General features: G+C 52.8%; 1 protein-coding gene and 1 long non-coding RNA gene across 6 annotated transcripts in view; one reads left to right on the forward strand and one right to left on the reverse strand.

Annotated features, from left to right (window-relative positions):
* Window positions 1-18,237, reverse strand: part of RNF220 (ring finger protein 220) — a 221,603-nt gene that overhangs the window by 33,036 nt on the left and 170,330 nt on the right. For all 4 annotated transcript variants that reach the window (XM_047725672.1, XM_047725673.1, XM_047725674.1 and 1 more), the window contains exon 2: window positions 2,612-2,744. In XM_047725672.1, coding sequence (XP_047581628.1) covers window positions 2,612-2,744 — 133 coding nt within the window. The remainder of the gene's footprint in view (window positions 1-2,611; window positions 2,745-18,237) is intronic.
* Window positions 1,886-15,334, forward strand: LOC125097728 (uncharacterized). Of its 2 annotated transcripts, none has more exons than XR_007126593.1 (3): window positions 1,886-1,997; window positions 5,235-5,362; window positions 15,228-15,334. It is a non-coding gene; the product is annotated as an uncharacterized LOC125097728 (long non-coding RNA). The 2 variants fall into 2 exon arrangements; XR_007126594.1 differs by lacking the exon at window positions 15,228-15,334 and adding an exon at window positions 10,304-10,897.

Here is an 18,237-nt window from a genome sequence, read left to right on the forward strand (position 1 = left end):
AAATATGGGGGTGTGGGGGTTGGTGCAGGATCCTGGCTGAGGGGCACTTCTGTGAGTAGATGTGGATGCCCTGGGCAGTGCAGGGGTGGAGCCACAGGGAGTAGGCTATTCTGTGGCCCCCCACTGAGGAGGCAGAAAGAGAGCTTGGGCCCCCATTTTCCAGATTCTTAGGGATCCACAGCTTTTACAGAGGGCCGCAGGTCCCTCCACACACCTCTGCCTCTATTCTCCTTTCTTACGGAGGGGAAGTCCTCTACAGGAAGCAAATCACCCAGGAGCCCTCCCAGACAGTCAAGGTGTAGAACTCAGGTATTTCTTTCCCCACTGTGCCCCTTTTAGGCTGGTCCCAGGTGTGTGTGTGGGGGGGGGATGGGGGAGGTCAGGGGTGTCTGTGTGTGCCAGGAGCAGTTAAGAGCATGGCACTACAGCCCAGTGCTTGGATTTGAATCTTATCGTTACCACTTGATGGGCTGTGCAACCTTAGAGAAGTCACTTAGCCCTTCTGTTCCTCAGTTTCCCCATCTGTAAAATGGAATTAATAATTTTTTATTACCTATCCTAGAGAGTTGTGAAGATTAAATACATCAGTGCAATGTAGAGAACTTGGCATGTAGTGAGTGTTTAAACAGGGTTATTATTTTTATCATTTCTATAGTCTCCTATGCTAGTTTTAAGTATTCTCACAAATTCTTTGATAGTCCTCCTGTCAAGACATAGAGCTTATAGAGTTTAATTCTCTCTTGAGTGGGGCCTGGACTTGGTGACTTGTTTCTAATGGAGAGAATGGAATACACTGGAAGCAATAGCATATGACTTCTGAGACTGGACCATATAAGGCATTGTGGCTTCCTCCTGAGTCTCTGGGATCACTTCCTCTGCGGGAAGTCAGCAGCCATGTCAGAGGGAAACTCAAGCCGTCCCATGGAGAGACCCATGTGTGGATGAACCATCTGGAAACGGCTCCCAAAGTCACTGGCAGACCTTCGGATGACTGCAGCCTTGCTCACGTCCTAACTGCAGCCTCACGAGAGACTGAGCCAGAAGACACAACTACCCAACCGAGCTGTTCCTAAACTGATGGTCCACAGACACTGTGGATAATAAATGTTTGTTGTTTCAAGCCACTGGGTTTGAGGGTAATTTGTAACACAGCAACAGATATCTAATACTTCTTCCTTCAAAATTCAGTTCAGGCCGCCCCTCCCATAGGAGGTCTTCTCTCCTCCACGCTGGGGTTCATGCTTTCTCTGTACCCCACGGTTCTTCCCATAGAGCAGCCTCTACCCCTCCCTGTTTCTCTAGCCCTGCTCCCCTTACTCTCATGCAATGAGAGAGACGGACCAGTTCCAGCTTACCTCTGGGTCTCCTGCACCCATCAAGGCAGAAGGAAGATCAGTCAAGTCTGATGACTTGGACTGAAGAAGGGGGTGGGATGGGGTGGGGTTGGGAATGGTGGGGCAGGCTGTTCCCCTCTGGGTGACGTATCTTCCAGAGTGGGCGGCAACGGCCAATGTCTCCTCTCCCACGTGCTCTCCTATAATATGACCTTGCCACTCCCCCATCAAAAGGTGGGGTGTATGTCTGCTCCCCTTCAGTCTGGCTGGGCTGATTCTGCCTTCACCAACAGAGAACAGTGGAAGTGGCGTTAAGTGACTTTTGAGGCCAGGTTGTAAAAGGGGATCCAGCTTCCATCTCGTGGACTGGAACATTTGCTTTAGCGCCCTAAGCTGCCCTGTATGGAGTCCAACTACCCGGAGGTTGCCAGGCTATGAGCAGGCCCAGGCCACGTGGGGAAGACAAGTGGAGGTGCCTGGGTCATAGCTCCAGCTGAGGTCCCAGCTGATAGCCGAAATCCGTCACCAGACATGTGAATGAAGAGGGCTCCAGACGATCCTAGCTCCCAGCCATTGAGTCTTCCCAGCCGGGGCCCCAGACATCGTGGAGCAACACAAGTCATCCCTCCGCACTCTGTCTGAATTCCTGAACCCACAGATTCCGTGAGTATAAGGAAATGGTTGCTTTAAGTTACTAAGGTTTGGGGTACTTTGTTACACCCCTGCTCTGTCCCTTTGATAACCCGGCTTATGTATAGGGCGCTCCCCCTGGTCCTTCAGACAGGGAGAAGGGAGAGAGGATGGAGAGGTTGGGGGAGGACACACGCCTGAGCCCATTCTTGATTGTCACCTTTTTGACCTTGAGATTCGCCGAGAAGGTAGTGCCTACGCCCCTGGATGTCAGCACCAGGCCACATGGCTGGTCAGGCCTCCAGGCCCTGTCCCTGCTTCTGCTACCCTACCCTGAGGCTTAGCATGGCAGGGCAAGGCCCATGGCTGTGGCTCATCCCTTTCCAGCTCCTTTTGTGCCATTTTGAGGTTGAGGCCTAAAGAGGGGTCACCCTCTTCCCATCCCCAAAAATACAGCAAGGAGGGAAAGGCATCACCATTTGCCTGGAGGGTCCGAGGACTGAAAGCAGAGTAGAGGAGAATAATAGGAGGGCCTTGCCTTCTACCTAGAGGCTGGGGACTGGGCCAGGCAGCTGTTCCCGGGACCTGATGTCTACAACCCAGAGTGGAATCATCTGGCAGGCAGGCTCCCCCAGTTGCTGGCTTACCTGGCAGGCAGCTGGGCCAGCTGTTCCAGTTCTTGTTCCATATGCTCCTGCAACTCACTGGGCCTTAGCAGCACCTGGCAGATGGGGCAGATAGGGGCCTGGCTGTCAAACAACGCTGCTGCCTTTTTCTTACCTGGGGAGGGAAGAAGAAGAGACAGACGGATAAGCGAGGCTAGTCTGTGGACGGAAACCCAGTGTCCTAATCCTCCCACCCAAGCCTGCTGCCTCCCAGGGCTTCTTGGCCCTAGAGGAGGGTTGAGCCTGAGGATCTCAGAGACCATGACCATTCAGTCTTCTTTGTGGCTCATGGCCATGAATGGCATCTCCTTAACCAGCTGCCCCTCTGGGAAATCTATCAGGACACAATCAATGTTCTGTGCAATCAAAGCTGGATCACTCCATTTCATACAGTTTAGGGAAGGTCTTGGTGTAATCATACTATCACCCAGAATATCCAGTGCCCCCTCTGTCTCTCCTTTCCTCACTGCCTTCATATTCTCCAAATCTGGAGAAGGAAGAAAAGAGGGAGAGAGGGGATTCATTCCTGCAGTCAATCAACAAACACTGTCTGAGGGCTGGTCTGCTCTGAACCAGCCACGGGGCAGTGGGGCCACAGAATATAATCAGATCTAGTCCCTGCCCTTGAGGCCCTCATAGTCAGGGTGGGAACTACCAGAAAGGACTCATGTGACTTCTGGCGTAGCGTTCTCTCCCAGTTCCTCACTTTCCCAGGATTCTGCCCACAGGCTCTCCTTTCCCTATTCTGCACGCTGAATGATCTTCTTCCTTCTTACAGCCCTAACTCCCATCTGTGTCCTGCAGACTCCAGAATCAGTGTTTCTGCCCTAGATCCTTCCCTGGTTCTCTCAGCCTCTGTATCCAAACACCTAATGGGCTTCAATGCCTGGACATTCCCCCCAAGAATCTGAAAATCAATGATCCCAAAACAAGTCCCTCAGCTTCTTTACCCTTTGCAAAACTGCTCCCCTTCAGCAGTGCTCATCTTAGTTAATGACACCAGCACTCGCCTTGTCACCCAAGCCAGGAAACTTTGCCTCCCCCGAGGCCCCTTCCCTTGCCTTACTGTCCCTCCTACGTTCATTTAACCACCAGGTCCTGTCCGTTCTGCTTCTTCAGAATTCCTGGAATCTATAGTCTCTCTGTTTGGCTCTTACTACCTCTTACATGGATAAACTCATTGGCCTCTTGTAAGCCTAACAGATTCTGGGTTTCTTCCTCCAAAATAACCTTCAAATTGTATGGGAATACAAGTGGGTATTGTGCTGGCTTATGCAGGCTTGGGGGCCAGCTGGGAGCCTGCACTCTGTCCCCACTGTGTCCCAACTCTGTCACTATTTCTGTTGCCGATGGAGACCAGAGCACACTATTCTAGGAAGGAGGCTGAACTTGCCTAGTGCATGCCTCTTGGGGAGCCTAAACCCTCTCCCTGTCACTCTCGCCACCCAGTGCTCTTCTGCCCTCTGCTTAAGGCATGGGGTTAGAGCAGGCCTATTCATCCAGAAACATTCTTGCTATCCATGTAAATGCCAACTATGGAAAGAGTACTTCAGCTTTAGCCAAGATCTTTCTTCCTGCTTCTTCTTCCCGCTGTTGCCCAGAGAGGGTCAAAATTAGCTTTCAGAGAGATAAAGGTCATGCCAGTAATGACCAAGGTGGTTGAGTTGGGTTGCAGATTAAATAGAAGATGCTCAATTACAGGGCACCTGGGTGGCTCAGTGGGTTAAAGCCTCTGCCTTTGGCACAGGTCATGATCTTGGGGTCCTGGGATCGAGCCCCGCATCAGGCTCTCTGCTCGGCGGGGGGCCTGCTTCCCCTCTCTGTCTCAGCCTGCCTCTCTGCCTACTTGTGATCTCTGTCTGTTGAATAAATAAATAAAATAAAATAAAAAAAGATACTCAATTACATTTGAATTTCAGGTAAACAATGAATGAATACTTTTTTTTAGTATAAGTACATCCCAAATACTGCATGGCATATATTGATACTAAAAGTTACTCATTGTTTTTCCAAAAATCAAATTTACCTAGAGGTATCATATATTTTTATTTGCTAACTCTAGCATCCCCATGCCTGAAGGAACTCCCAGTTTAGGCTGAGCACAGGAACTTCGCTTTGATGTTGGGTACGGTCCCAGCTCTCCTGGATGCCCAGACTGAGTCATCTCAGAGCTCAAAGAAAGCAGTAGTTCATTATGGGTGTGTGTTTTGAGGAGTGAAAAAAAAAAAGTCTTAACCAAAGAAATGAAATATAAGTTGCACCTTAGAAGTGTTTCAGGCAGAGAATGGAAACGAATGAGTTGTGAGTTTCCTGTGGGCAGTGGTCATTTTTATCCAACTTGATATTTACAGACAATTGAAAACAGACCTGACATTGACTAGATGTGCAGTAATGAAGCAAAGGAGAGGAAAAGAGGAAGGGAAAGGCTGTAGGAAAAAGAGCGGATCATCCTAGAAGCCAGATGACTTTTTGCAGAGCTGGGAGGTCCACTGTGGAGGCTTGGCATATGCCAGGGTTGGGTAGGTGTGGCTCTAGTCTGTGTGGTTAAGTCTCTGAGGAGGGGAAGGAGCCCTATTGATCATGTGCCTTGCTGGTGAAGCCTCAGATGCTCAGAGGACAGCTGGAAGGCAGTTCTGAGTCGAAGAAGCCGATGTGGCCTGGTCTGGAAGATGGGAGATGAGGATTTTAGTCTCAGCTCTGCCTTGAACTTCATTTGGCCTGAGAATCTCAGAGGTGAGTGAGACCCTAGAAGTTCTGCAGGCCCATTACCTTTGTTTTACAGGTGGGGAAACCAAGGCTCTAACTGGATAGTGACCCCTGTACTCAGCTCATGATCTCTACACTTCATTCACTTATTCACTTAGCAAACATTTATGAAACAATTATTTTACTTCAGGGATTATTCTAGGAGAAACTGGAGTTCAGAGATAAATAAAACACATGCTTGGCCTGAAGGAGATCACAAAATAAGAGGAAAGCTGAAGAAGGGTCAGTGGGTCCAGTCAGTGCCACCCAGCCAGGGCTGAGGGAGGTGGGAACGGGTGCTCTACGGTGGAGGCTGGAGGGGCCGGAGGGTGGTTGGGAGAGTCCAGGGGGAGGCAGTGCCTGATGGAAGGCATGAGGGGTGAATCAGGGAGAACTGACAAGGCTTTTGAAATGGATCATTGAAGCAAGGCCTGGGGCAGAACTGGGGGAAATGGTAAGGGAGAAGACTGACAAAGAGGAGGATCCAGGGCATGGGGTCTGATCTGAGGTGGAAACATCAGGGTTTCTGCCCCTTTAAGCCTGGGCCACCAACTCTGGCTCCTAGGGATTCTTAGAGCCCATAGTTTTCCCTCCAAGGCTGGGACCAGGAATCAGCAGTCCTATATAGTTGTTCTTAGTTCATCTGCTTTGCTGCCACAGAGATCTATTTTTCTGAGCTTGGCCTCGGTTTCCCCATCAGGACAATGGGCCCTCTTCCTGGCTCCAGCTTTAGGAATAGCGTTGACAGTGATCCGCCGAGGGACCCTGAAGCCTATGCCCTCCATCCCACTCCCCATTTTCTCAGGGGTTAGAGTGGCAGGTGACAGCCTGGCCATGGGCCCCCTGCTTCCCCTCCCCCGCTGTGTTCCCTATAATTTTATATTGAGACCTGTGGTCATGACGTGGGTTTTACTGCACTAACGACATGGCCTGCCCAGGTTTAATGACAAAATCCATACTCTGGCCCTGGGCCTGCTCCTCCTTTGCATAATTCCCAGAATACAGCTCCCTGAAGCTTTTGACCTGGGCCATTACAGTGGCCGTAAAACGGGCCATAAAACCGCTGGGAATGGCCAAGAGGAGGGGGCTGTGGTCTTGCGGGGGGTGGGAATGAAGTCCTCAACCCCCTACTCTTCCTAGACCAGAGTAGGCATCCTGGCCCTTATCTTCCACAGTTCCCAGAATTATGAGAGTCCTTCTCAGGCTGGAGAGACCTCTGGAAATCCCTAGTACAGCTGCCCATCTGATGTAGGAATCCCTTCACCAACGCCAACGCCAGCATCACAGGCAGGCAGACCAAGCCCTCCAGAGGAAGGCTGTCAGAAGGCATCTGCTCCTTGAGCATCCCTCACTCCTGCCCCTGCCCTCCTCACCACTCCCCCCCTCCCAGCTGGCCAGGCCCTTTGCCACAGGTGGGTCCAGGTCATGCTGGCCTAGGCTGAATTTTGTCCCTCTTCAGGAGTCCTAGCTCCACAGGGAGGTCAGGAGGCAGGCTGAGCAGCCTAGTGGGGAGACGCGGGAAGCATGAGGGGCTGGGGACAGGGACTGGGACAGGCTGTCAGTGCTAAAGATGATGAATGGGGGAGGTGAGGTGGGAGGCCCGGTGTTATCGGCGGTGGATGGCGGCGCGGGCGCTCGCTGCTCCTGTTAATCCCCGGGCGCTGCCTCAGCCCTTGCACTGATAACGAGGAAATGGGACTGACAACAATTTTTAGCTGAGAGATTCTTCACCAAAATGCCAGGCGGCCCGAGGTCTGACAGCGCCTGATTGAGTGTGTGAATGTGTGGGGGGAACACCCGCGGCCCCCTCCCCTCCCATGCAAAGATGGATCGCTCATTCCGCCTCCCGTCCACATTCATTACCGCACCTCCCTCCCGCCCCCGCCTGCCACCGCCACTTGCCCGCCCGCCGCAGGTATCCCCCGAAGCAAGAGGAGGGCAGGGAGCAGTGGGGCCCGACCCTGTCCTCAGCCTTCCGCAGGGCACCTCGAGTTCCAAGGGCCAGAGGCGATGACAGCGTCGATCTCCCTAGCTGTGTGGCCTCCATGAGGACCCCCCGCCCCCCGCGCGTTCTGAGCTGCTTGGAACACCACCCCACCCAAAACGGTGAGGCTCCACCAGGAAGCGACCGGCCGCAGGCTGTGAAGCCGGATAGGCATGCCAGAGGAGAGCTGAGCGCTCCCGCCAAGTAGCTTTTTCCTTGCCGGGGCCAGGCTCCAACCGGTCGCGCCCTGAGGCCTCGGAACCCGGCCTCGGGCACCTGGGGTCCCACATCAGCCCTCTGCTGCCCTCCTCTGTTGGGAAGTGCTGACCATTGGGAGCAGGAACTCCAGGGCCCCGCAAAGCTGCTCCTCCTCTGCCAACTTCCATAGTGAAGCCCGGGCGCAGGACTGGACGCTGGGGGCTGGGGGCTCATTGGGAGGGAAAGCCTTCCCTTCCTAGGTCACTAACCCACAGCCGACCCTGCGACGCCCCGCCCAGCAATGGCTTTTCTGGGTTGGCCTCTTTGGTTGTGTCCTAGTTCTGTCGCCTGTGGGTTCCATTCTTGGCTCTCTGTTCAAGCAGCAAGACCCGTCTTCACGATATTTTCTCTGCAGACCACAAGTCAGGGCTTGACTGCCCAGTGTCTGATGTAAAAAGGTGGAAGGTTAAATAAGAGTGAGGGTACCACTAACCGGGCATGACAACACAAGCTGGGCCTTTTAAGAGAATGTGTGTGTGTACAGGTGTGTGTTTGTGCATATAAACGTGTGTGCCCCACCCTCCCCTTCACCGAACCCCCAGGAGAAAGGTTTCCATTTCCTGGTGAGCAAGACACAGGAGCCTTCAAGCAGAATTCAACAGAGGTGTGTCTTACCAGCTGTGAGACCTTGGGCCAATCACCTAACACTACTGAGCTTTGGCTTTTCCTGTGCAAAACAGGTATAATAATATCTAACTCCCAGGACCTTGGTGAAGATTCCATTAAACCAGGGCTCGGTACAAAGTGATGAGTCATTATCATCTCTAGTATGCCGCTAGCACAGTTTGTTGCTTGTGCCTGTATCTGTCCCCTTCTGACATCAGCCTGGCCTTGCCCCGTATCTGGCCTTCTTCCCTGCCATGGTCAAGATTGTGTACCATTCCCTAGGTACCCTGGCCCTGGCCTCTCTGGCCTCCATGGAGGTCCTTCTTCCTATCCATCCATACCTATCTATCTGTTGATTGGTTTGCATGCCAGCGTATCCATCTGTCCATTCACCTAACCATTTATCCATTATCTGCGTATTAATAAAAATAACATTTTATTGAGTGTTATTGTACGTTAGGCTGTAGGCTTAATGTTGTGCCTATTTTATCCCATCTCATATCTTTACAACAGTCCTGTGATGTAGATATTATTGCAATCACACTGATGAGGAAAATGGGGTTCGGAACAATGAAGGACAGAGCTAGAAGGTTTTAGAGCAGGATTTCAGTTCAGGGCCGTCTGACTCCAAAGCTAGTGTTCCTAACCGCTGCATGATACCCAGCTACTTACCCACCTATCCACTCACCTACGCCATAATTCAGTAATAGTCAACCAATGTCAGTTGGATGCTGACAGTGAGCCTACTTTTGTACCCATGCCATGCAGTAATGAACAAGACAGGTATACTCTCTGCCCTCAAGGAGCTTGGGAACTGACTGCAGATAGGGACCTGAAACACACAAACCCAGAGTGGTTTTAGAAAAAGGGAAGTACTCCGTGGGAGTGAATTAGCTGGCCTGGGAGGAGAAGGCAATGATATTCGAGCAAAGGTATGAGGGATGAGGGGGAACCAGCCAGGCAATGATTGTAGGGAAGTGATGTTCTAGGTACAAAACAGCATTCTGAAGGTCCGGAAGAGGAGAAGGACCAACTGAGGAGCTGGAAAGTGTGCAGTGTGCCTGCAGCCGAGTGAGTGAGGGGTTGAATGTTGAGATATAATGAGAGAGAGGCCAGATCCTGGACGGCTTTTTAATTACATTAAGGATTTTTTTTTTTTTAACGTACAGGAGAGTTTTAAGCAGAAGAGAGACATATCAGGCTTGCACTTAAAAAGATCATTCTAACTGCAGAGTATGGTCTGACGGGGCGAAGTAGAGAACGTAGGAAGGCTGCTTTGAAGGTGATCTCACTGACTCAGGTGGGATACAGTGGTGCCTTGCTGGAGGGCGATGGTGATGATGATGGTGTTGGTGATGGAGGTGAGCAGAAGGGGATGGGTTGGACATGGGGGGTAAAGGACTGAAAGGAGCCAAGGGTGATTCCAAGGTTTCTGGCTTGAGCAACAGGAGGACGAGCAGCTGGCTTGGTGAAGAAGCAAATGAGTTCAGTGTTGGATGTGGTTTGAGGTTAGTTTGAGGATGTCTTAGCAGACGTCCATTTGAAAATGTTTTCCAGGTACTCTGTGGGAGCCAGAGCCAGAATGACAGAGCTGGAGATGCTGGCATAGAGGTAAGAGCTGAAGTTACCAAGGCATTCTCTGTGCCAGGCACAACGTCTGGCATATGGTAAATAGTCAGTAAATATTTACGGAATGAATGAACCAGTTAATGAAGTTGAGCGTAGGTGAGATCGGCCAGGGAGCAAGTACACAGAAAGAAGAGGCTGGAACAGACCCTGAATAACTCCGACAGGTGGAGAAAGTTTAAGTCATCAAAGACCGAGAACCGTCAAGAGGAGGACGAAAACAAGAGCTATGTCATCAAAGCCAAGAAGGAAAGAGTGTCAAGGAGGGGGGTGTCATCGGTAGGGTCATATGCTGCTGAGAGGTCAAGATCGTAAGGCGTGAAGTGTCCCCTGCACCCATTATATCTACAATACAGCCGTCTACCCCCACTTCATCCATCCGTCACCATCCAGACCACCTAATTACTCATCCTGCCCCCTCTCGCTCTTTCCCTTTCTCCGTCTCCTCCCTCCAGAAAACCATGATTGGTGCCTCTGTTGAGTGTGGGACAGGAAGAGTTAACATGCTGACAGATGGCATTTTTTACCTTCAGTCAATATGAACAAGGCCCCAAGACTATGATTCCAAACATCTGGATTTCATCAATATGTGATCTGTCATCGTATATTGGCATTCCCCAGTCCCCGCGCCAGAGCAATGCGGCTGGTTTTATTAATACGTCAAATACATTATCCGTGTAATACACTTGTCTGGCTGGGGCCTCCCGCTGGGGCGGGGCGGCGGATTTGAATGTATGATGAATCAGTTTGCATTACATGTTCGTAAGTCATCATTTGTCAGGATTAATAGGCATCCCTGGTCGAGGAGGTGGGGGTAGGGCCGCCGGAGGAGAGCCGTGCATTTAGCGATGGCCCATATTTATCTGCCAGTACCCAGGGGTGCCCTGAAAACAACCATGTACCCTCCTGCCCAGACCCTGGGGCCGCGGCTGGTGCTCTGGGGGAGGCTACATTTTTAGCAGTTCCTGAGTCCCTCGGAACCACATAGGCCTATCTGTCTCTGCTTTGGGCTGGGCAAACATCTGAAGGGTATGGCCGGGGCCATTGGCACAAGCTGGCTAACTCTTACTCTCACTCTATGGGACTTGGAATTCCTTCTTCCAAGGAGACTTCCCCGACTCCCCAGACCATACCAGGTGGCTTCTCTGTGTTCCCCCAGCCTCTCGTGCCACCTCTAGTGACCCAGTGTTACCACTGCCTATTCTGCTTCTGTCACCCTCTGTAGACTGGAAATTTCTCGAGGGCAAGTATTAACTTGTTTACAGCTGCCACTCCAGCATCTAGCAGAGGACATAGCCCCAAGTTAGAGAATAGTAATAGTAATAATAGAAATCAATAAGTATTCTTGGAATGAACGAATGAATACATGACGGTTGACCTTGATAAATTACCCAAAGGATGCAGACGTTAGCTGGGAGATGTCGTGGGAGTTTTCTCTGACTTCTTGCCTCTGCCCTGACCCTTATCTAGGTCTGGTCCTCTAACCTACTGTAAGTGCCTTGTCCTTAATTTGCTCCTCTTCCTTCCATGAGATGGTGCAGACCCCCTCACATAGCACCAGTTCCTTACATGTGGCCTTGATACACAGATATAATACACAGGTGACACATTCATGCTCGCATGCCGTCTTCCTTTCTCCCACCTCCGCCTATAAAAGCTCAGATTGGCCCTGCCCACTCCACATGGCCTCCTACCAGCGCCGGGTCCTTAGAAAACAAGAGCCTGGCTGGTCCCCTGACCCCACTGGTGATGGATGCTCTTTCCTGTCTCCAGACAGTAGAGGGGGCCTGGATTGAGCCAGCCATGTCTCCTGGGTTGGCCAATGGCAAACTTACGCAGGACAGCCTGGTGGAGGTCAGCCTGTGGACAGGTTTAGGCTCAGACTTGGGCTCGAACTGGAGCCAAAGGCTCAGGGCCAACGCGTGATCAAGCTCACCGAGGGTGGGGCCTGGAGCCCCAGCTGTTGGCCCCATCAGCCTTTGCTCCATCGAGGGCTACCAGCCAACCTTTTTAGTATATGTGCTGCCGAAGCGAGCACCAGCCAACCTGTTTAGAGACTGGTGGGGCTTCAGGGGTCCCAGCTCTTTCACACCCTTGACCTTGGCTGTCCCACACACAATTGCAGCCTCTCTCTTCTGGAGCTAGGTTTCAGTTCCCCTCCTCCCTTAGCTGATAACTTCCAGACAGCGCCCCGGGCTGGGCCGAGCCATTGGTGGGTGGGGCAGATGGAGCCTCTGGGGTGGGGTGGGGGGCGGTTCTCTGGGATTAGCCACGCCTGACTGTAGGAAAGGCCCAATTCAGGAAAATCTTCCTATGGGGACCTGCACACCTATCCTCTGAAGTGTCTGGACACAAACGTGCACATGGGGGGCACTGGCACACACAGGTAGGTGCTCACATGAGTGTGGGCCTTTTTTTTTTTTTAAAGACTTTATTTATTTATTTGACACAGAGAGAGAGATCACAAGTAGCCAGAGAGGTAGGCAGAGAGAGGGGGGGAAAGCAGGCTCCCGGCTGAGCAGAGAGCCCGATGCAGGACTCAATCCTAGGACCCTGGGATCATGACCTGAGCTGAAGGCGGAGGCTTAACCCACTGAGCCACCCAGGTGCCCCGAGTGTGAGCGTTTTTTCACACACCTCTGCCTATCTGCAAGGGTGGATGGAGTGTACCTGGATGCCCCCCCCAGCCCTGCCCCGTGCCTTCCCTGCCAAGGATCCAAAATGCTAGCACTGTACTGTTTAAAGTAAAGTAAATCCAAGTGTGCTTTACCCCCCGCCGGCTCTGACTATGGGCTTATAAAAATGAAGTGGGAACCTCTGCAGCTGTGGACAATAAATCCTGAACCGCCAGGAGGGCATGTTACCTGCTTTCTGGGCTGATGGGTGGGACTCGGGGCACTGATTACAAGTGCCTGCGGGGCTGGGTGGGCAGCGGGCCAGCTTCTCGGCCTCAGGCACTGCCTGCTAGCCCAGCCCTGGGCCAGCTGTCTCCCACAGACCTGCAGAGGTCAGGAGACCCAAGGCCCTAGGGCGCGGGGCGAGGACTGAGAGAGAGCCGCAGAGAGGTAGAGGAGGAGGGGGGCTGGATGGGGAGAGTGAGCACGACAGGCACGTGCTGCTAAGGCTGAGGGGAGCCCTTGCATCTGGAGATCAATTAGCATCAATTACTGACTTCATTTAATTGTCGTCCAAGATGAATTTGTCATTTTTAGCTGGGAATTAATGGGAGACCTTCACCTCTCCCTGGCAGCAGCCGCGGAGCCAACAGCGGTCACCTCAGTCTCCTAGGAGCCCTGAATCCTGCTCGGGGGCCTGGGCCAGGCTGGGGCAGGCGGCTAGTGGGGCTTCTGGTCCCTGGGCAAGCTCTCGCCTGCCCCAGGCCCGGCCACCCTGGCCCACTCACCCAGGGCCAAGGTGGGGGCCGCGGGTCCCAGAGCCATCCTTCGCAGCCTCTGGCTTCAGCCAGAAATTAATTTGCTGGGCTGAGCATGTTTACCTTTTCCCAGCAAAGGCGAGACAGTAAACAGCGGACCGGCGGCTGAAATTGAATTGATAACTGCATCAACGTGCCAGATAACGCCTAAAATAATACGCCGATAAGGAAATTCGATTTGATTTGCTGCTGCGCATCAGATTGGCCCCATCTGTAGCTGCCTGTAATCATTTTCAATTGCGTTGGGAAACCTTATTTGTCCTTAAATATTTCTGTCATTTTTCATTGCTGGCGACAGATCCTTGGGCAGGTGGCCGGGGTGCGCTGCCTCTGTGGGCGCGGGGCAGCGGCCCGAGGAGGAGGGGTGGTGAGGACTCTCAGGAAAGGAGGCAGGGAGCAGGCGGCCGGGCGGTGACAGCTGTTCCTCCAATCAATCATACTGTCGACAGGGAGGGACGACTGGCTGGCAGAAATTGAGTTTGCCTCACAGGGGACGATTGAGCAAATTAATAGCCCATTAGCCAAGCAGTGACCTGAGAAATGAAGGTGCAGGGGTTCCTGCTCACTCAGGCCGGCTGGGGTGGGGCAGGGCAGGGGGAGGGTCTGGGGAGGAGGTGGGGGAGCACGGGGAACTTACGCTGGGAGGTGGGGTGGGGAGTGGATGGTTCAGGAGTGATGTCAAGTCGGGGGAGGTGGGCTGGAGAGGCGGACAGTCTTAGGAGAGATGCCGGGGAAGGAGGGCGCAGAGGTGACCCCACTGATGATGATGGCTCTTTACCATCTTCCCATCATGCCCTCCGGGACTGAGTTCCGTGCCAGTGAACTCTCCTTCCTCGGTCCCTGGGTACTTCCTTTACTTCCTCTCATCATTTCCCCGGAAACCAGGCCATGCCCTGGAGACACCTCTCTCTGGAGTCTTCCCCAGCACAGGCTGTTTATTCTCCCAACTTCAGGTTCCTCAGGCCAGGAGGGTGAGGGCAGTGTCTTCCTTGTGCTCACTGCCACTTCCAGCCCACCATTTTCCCACCCTATGGGCTCTGAGGTCAAATTGTCCCCTGCATCCCTTATCACTGATGTCCCCTATTCTCCATGGTCCTCCAGGACTTTGACATTCACTTGTCTAGGCCAAGCCCCATCACTGACCTCCTCAGCGGCTGTTCTTTTCCCCTGGACTCACTTCCTCCTGGAGGAGCTGATCAACAGCCTGAATTGCTCTGTGACAGAACTCCCTCTCTCCCCAATCCTCCTACAGCCTCATACCCATCCTACTTCTCCCTCTGTCCTCCCAGCTCCCGAGACACCACTGACTCATGGATTCTAGCCCAAGTCCTAGGGCACGTCGCTACAACACCCTCTTGCTTCCTCTGCCTCCTCCAACATCCAACTGGTCTCCTTTTGGTCTCAGACACATAGGCAGCTAAACGCAGCTGGGGAAAATCACAAAATCACGCAGATATGTGCCAATAAAAATTCACAGTTTCCAATCCCAGCACTACTAAGCAATCCCTTAACATGCCCTTGGTCAGTTCGGTCTCCCTTTTCCCACAGAGACAATCCAATAATATTTTACTATCCAGAGTCCCCCGCCCCATCTTCTGTCCCCCTCTCTCTTACTAGGTGGCCTTGCTTCCCACTTCGCTTCAGAAATCTGAAGTCCTTACGTATGAATTCCCTCCACTTCCAGATCCACACTGGTCTCCTTTCTTCTTCCAGTTTCAGTGGAAGAGGTGTTCATCTTCCTGTTCTGGCCATAATCCCTTCTCCTGGGTTGAGAATCCCATTCCTGCCTATGTCGGCGGGGAAAGCTGTTGTGGGACCCTCTTTCCTGTGCCACCCTCCATCAGCAATGACACACCTGGAGCCACCCCACCCCACAACAATATGAACAACTCCTCTTTCCCTTCTGGATGGCACCTTGTAGCTGACGCTCTCCCTCCTCCTTCCAGGTTCACCTAAGATGCTCCAAAGAGTCGTGCTTGCTGTCCACCCTCCTTTGTCTCCTAGCACTCCTTAACTCATTGAGGTCTGCAACCCCACCCCCACTCTCCATCAGGCTGCTCGCAATCAGGTCCTTAGTGGTCATCACTCGCCTGCTATGACAGATCCTCCACTGATATTCATTTATCTGTTAATTCAATAAATATTTATTGAGGGTCTTCTATGGGCTAGGCACTGTCCCATGGTCTAAATCTATGTCCTTTTGGAACTTCCAAAGCAGGAGGAAACAGATACAATGAAATTATACAAACAACTGTAAAATTGCCCTCATGCCGAGGAGAGGTGAACAGTGCTATGGGAACCCATAAAGGCAGATTTGCCCTGCTCAAGAAATCCAGAAAGGCCTCCTTGGGGATGAGGCAAAAGCTGAGAGGTGATGGGTAAGTACGAGTTGGGTAGAGGAGGAAGAAGGAAAGGGATAACGTGGACCAAATACTTCCTCCATGCTAAGTACTTTACTATTCCTCGTGGAAACGGGCGTGGAGAAGCTCTGTAAGTTGCCTGCGGTTACCCTGTAAGCCACGCGGCTGGACTCAACCCTCCAGCCCGTGCTCCTGACCCTGACCCTTCCCCTCCGTGCTCTCAGACGTGAGCTGTGGCCCTGTCTTCATCCCCTCCTCTCTCTGCACGCTGTCCTCCTCAGTCCCCACCTCCAGTCCTGTCCCATGCCTATCACCGTGCACCAACTCGGATCCTCTACTTGGATGTGCTGTAGGCTCTACAAGCTCAGCGTGCCTGGGATGGGACTTGTCTTTCTCTAGACCTGCCCTCCTTCTGCTTTTTCTGTTTCCCCGCATGTCACCTCCCCCCCCCCCCGCCCCCGCAGACTTCCCTGCATCAGCGGTCTGGACTCCGCCTCTTTACTCTGGTCCCTACATCCGAGCGGTCTTTACCTCCTAAGGAACCCCGGCGTCATCTTTTCTCCATGGCTTTAGTTCAGGCATCATCTCCAGTCTTTCCTGTCAAGTCTCCTAACACCTCTGTGTCCCCTCTAATCCAGTTCTATCTCTACAGCCAGCGGGATCTTCCTAAAACACAAGTGGGATCTCATCATTCAGCCACTTACCCTTCCTCGGCCCCCAAAGCCCACGGAATTTGTTCCGAGCTTCTTATCATGCAAGCCCCTTTCCAGCCTCGTATCCCCTCCAGCAATGTTGTGTGCTGTCCTGGGCAAGGGCCAGCTCTTTGCAGCTGGTCCTCACTGCCAACAGCGCTCGTGACATCTACCTCCTCAGAGGCAACATATAACTCCTATTTGTTCTTGAAGATCACACCCAGACGTTACTTCCTCTTTGACGCCTTCGTGATGTTAATTACTCTCTTCCTCATGCTATTTCTTATATGCCTTTACCTCGATTAGGATTATCGATTATCGCACATGTCCTACCTATAATATGGCAATGATTTGTTTGTCTATCTTCCCTGGTAGACTCTGCGCTCCTTGAGGGCAGGGAGTTTCTCTGATTCACTTGGTAGACTCAGGATCTGATTGTAGGCAGGGTCTGGCACAGAGCGGGTGGTAGCAGCTGCTGAATGATTCAGCGGCCTCGTGGGTGGGAGGAGAACTTGAAGGGACTGTCTGAAAAGACTGTAAAAGATGGGGTGGGTGGGTGGTGGAGGTCGGGGGGGTGGGGGGTAGGAAGAGGGGAAGGCAGGCCAATGAGGTCATGCTGTCAATTTCTTTTGTTTAAATAAAGCCTGGTTTCATGCTCAGTGACAGGGAGAAGCCCTTGAAAGACAGAAGCTCCAGCTGTCCTAGAAAAATACCAGTGTCCACAGAGCTGGTGTGAAGAAGGTGGGCTGTGGTCACATGAACACAGATGGACAGAACAATCCCATGCCTAGAACACTGACAGATATAACCCCCCAGAGCGGACAGATACCCACGTGCTCAGAGAGGGTCTCCAGTAGCCTCCCCCATCAAAGAGCCCTCTGTGGGGCTCTCTGCTAGCCCACCACCCCACCCGGAACCCCTGGGCTGCTCTCTCTCTCTCAGCAATTTCCCTACCCAAGAAAGCTCTAAGGGTTTCAATTACCGGCGCTTGGGATTTAGTGCCCTGGGTTTCTCTGACTGGAGGAGATTTATTTGAAGGTTTAGTGTCGTGGAGAATTCACGTCTTCACTCCCAGGAGCCCAGCTTCCGTCCTGAGCCCCTAAATCAGGAACCAAGATGGGCTATTGTCACTTACCGCATTAGCCTCGTTAGCGGACCAGGAGGGGTGATTAATAGCAATGCACACACAGCCATCCTGCTCACCGGACGCTCTGTCGCTGCATGTGACCCAGGGAGGGGGTGGGGAGGGGCTGAGCCGGCTCTAGGATAACTAAGGGGTCTGCATGAGAGCACTCCTCCACTGCCAGACAGGGAAGTCCCCGGGGCTCTTCCAGATCTGGGGACGGTTCAGAGGTGCATAGGCTGAGCCTGAGACCACCCTGCTGGAGGCCCCTGGGGCCTGACTCCTGGAAGGGCGACAGAGCAGGAGTGCACAATGGAAGCCGGTTCTAGGATAAGGCCCAAAGTGTGCCCCTGTGTGTGTGAGAGATGTGTGCATGGTATGGGGTGGAGGTGGATAGAGAGTGCGGGGAGCGCGCGCGCGCGCGCGTGTGTGTGTGTGTGTGTGTGCGCGCGCGCGCGCGCGCGCGCAGGAGGTAGAGAGCAGTGGGTACTCTTGATTTCATTTCCCAAACACTCTCTGAGGGCTTACTATGGGCCAAGTGATATTCGAAGAGCTGGAAATACAGCACGGAAGAGGACAGACAGGGCCCCGAGAAAGAGGAGGGGTGTGTGTGTGAGAGAGAGAAAGGAAGAAGCGTGTGAGAGAGAAATGCAAGCGAGCAGTTGGACGCGAGAGAGGTGTGAACACAGGAGCGGAGAGGGAGAGGTTCATACGAAAGGCGGAGCTGGGGGGAGATCTGTGTGCAGAAGCAGGGACGGGGAGAGGGCAGGTGTAAGGGAGA

Source organism: Lutra lutra, chromosome 4 (genome assembly GCF_902655055.1).
Source record: "Lutra lutra chromosome 4, mLutLut1.2, whole genome shotgun sequence".
Taxonomy (NCBI): Eukaryota; Metazoa; Chordata; class Mammalia; order Carnivora; family Mustelidae; genus Lutra; species Lutra lutra.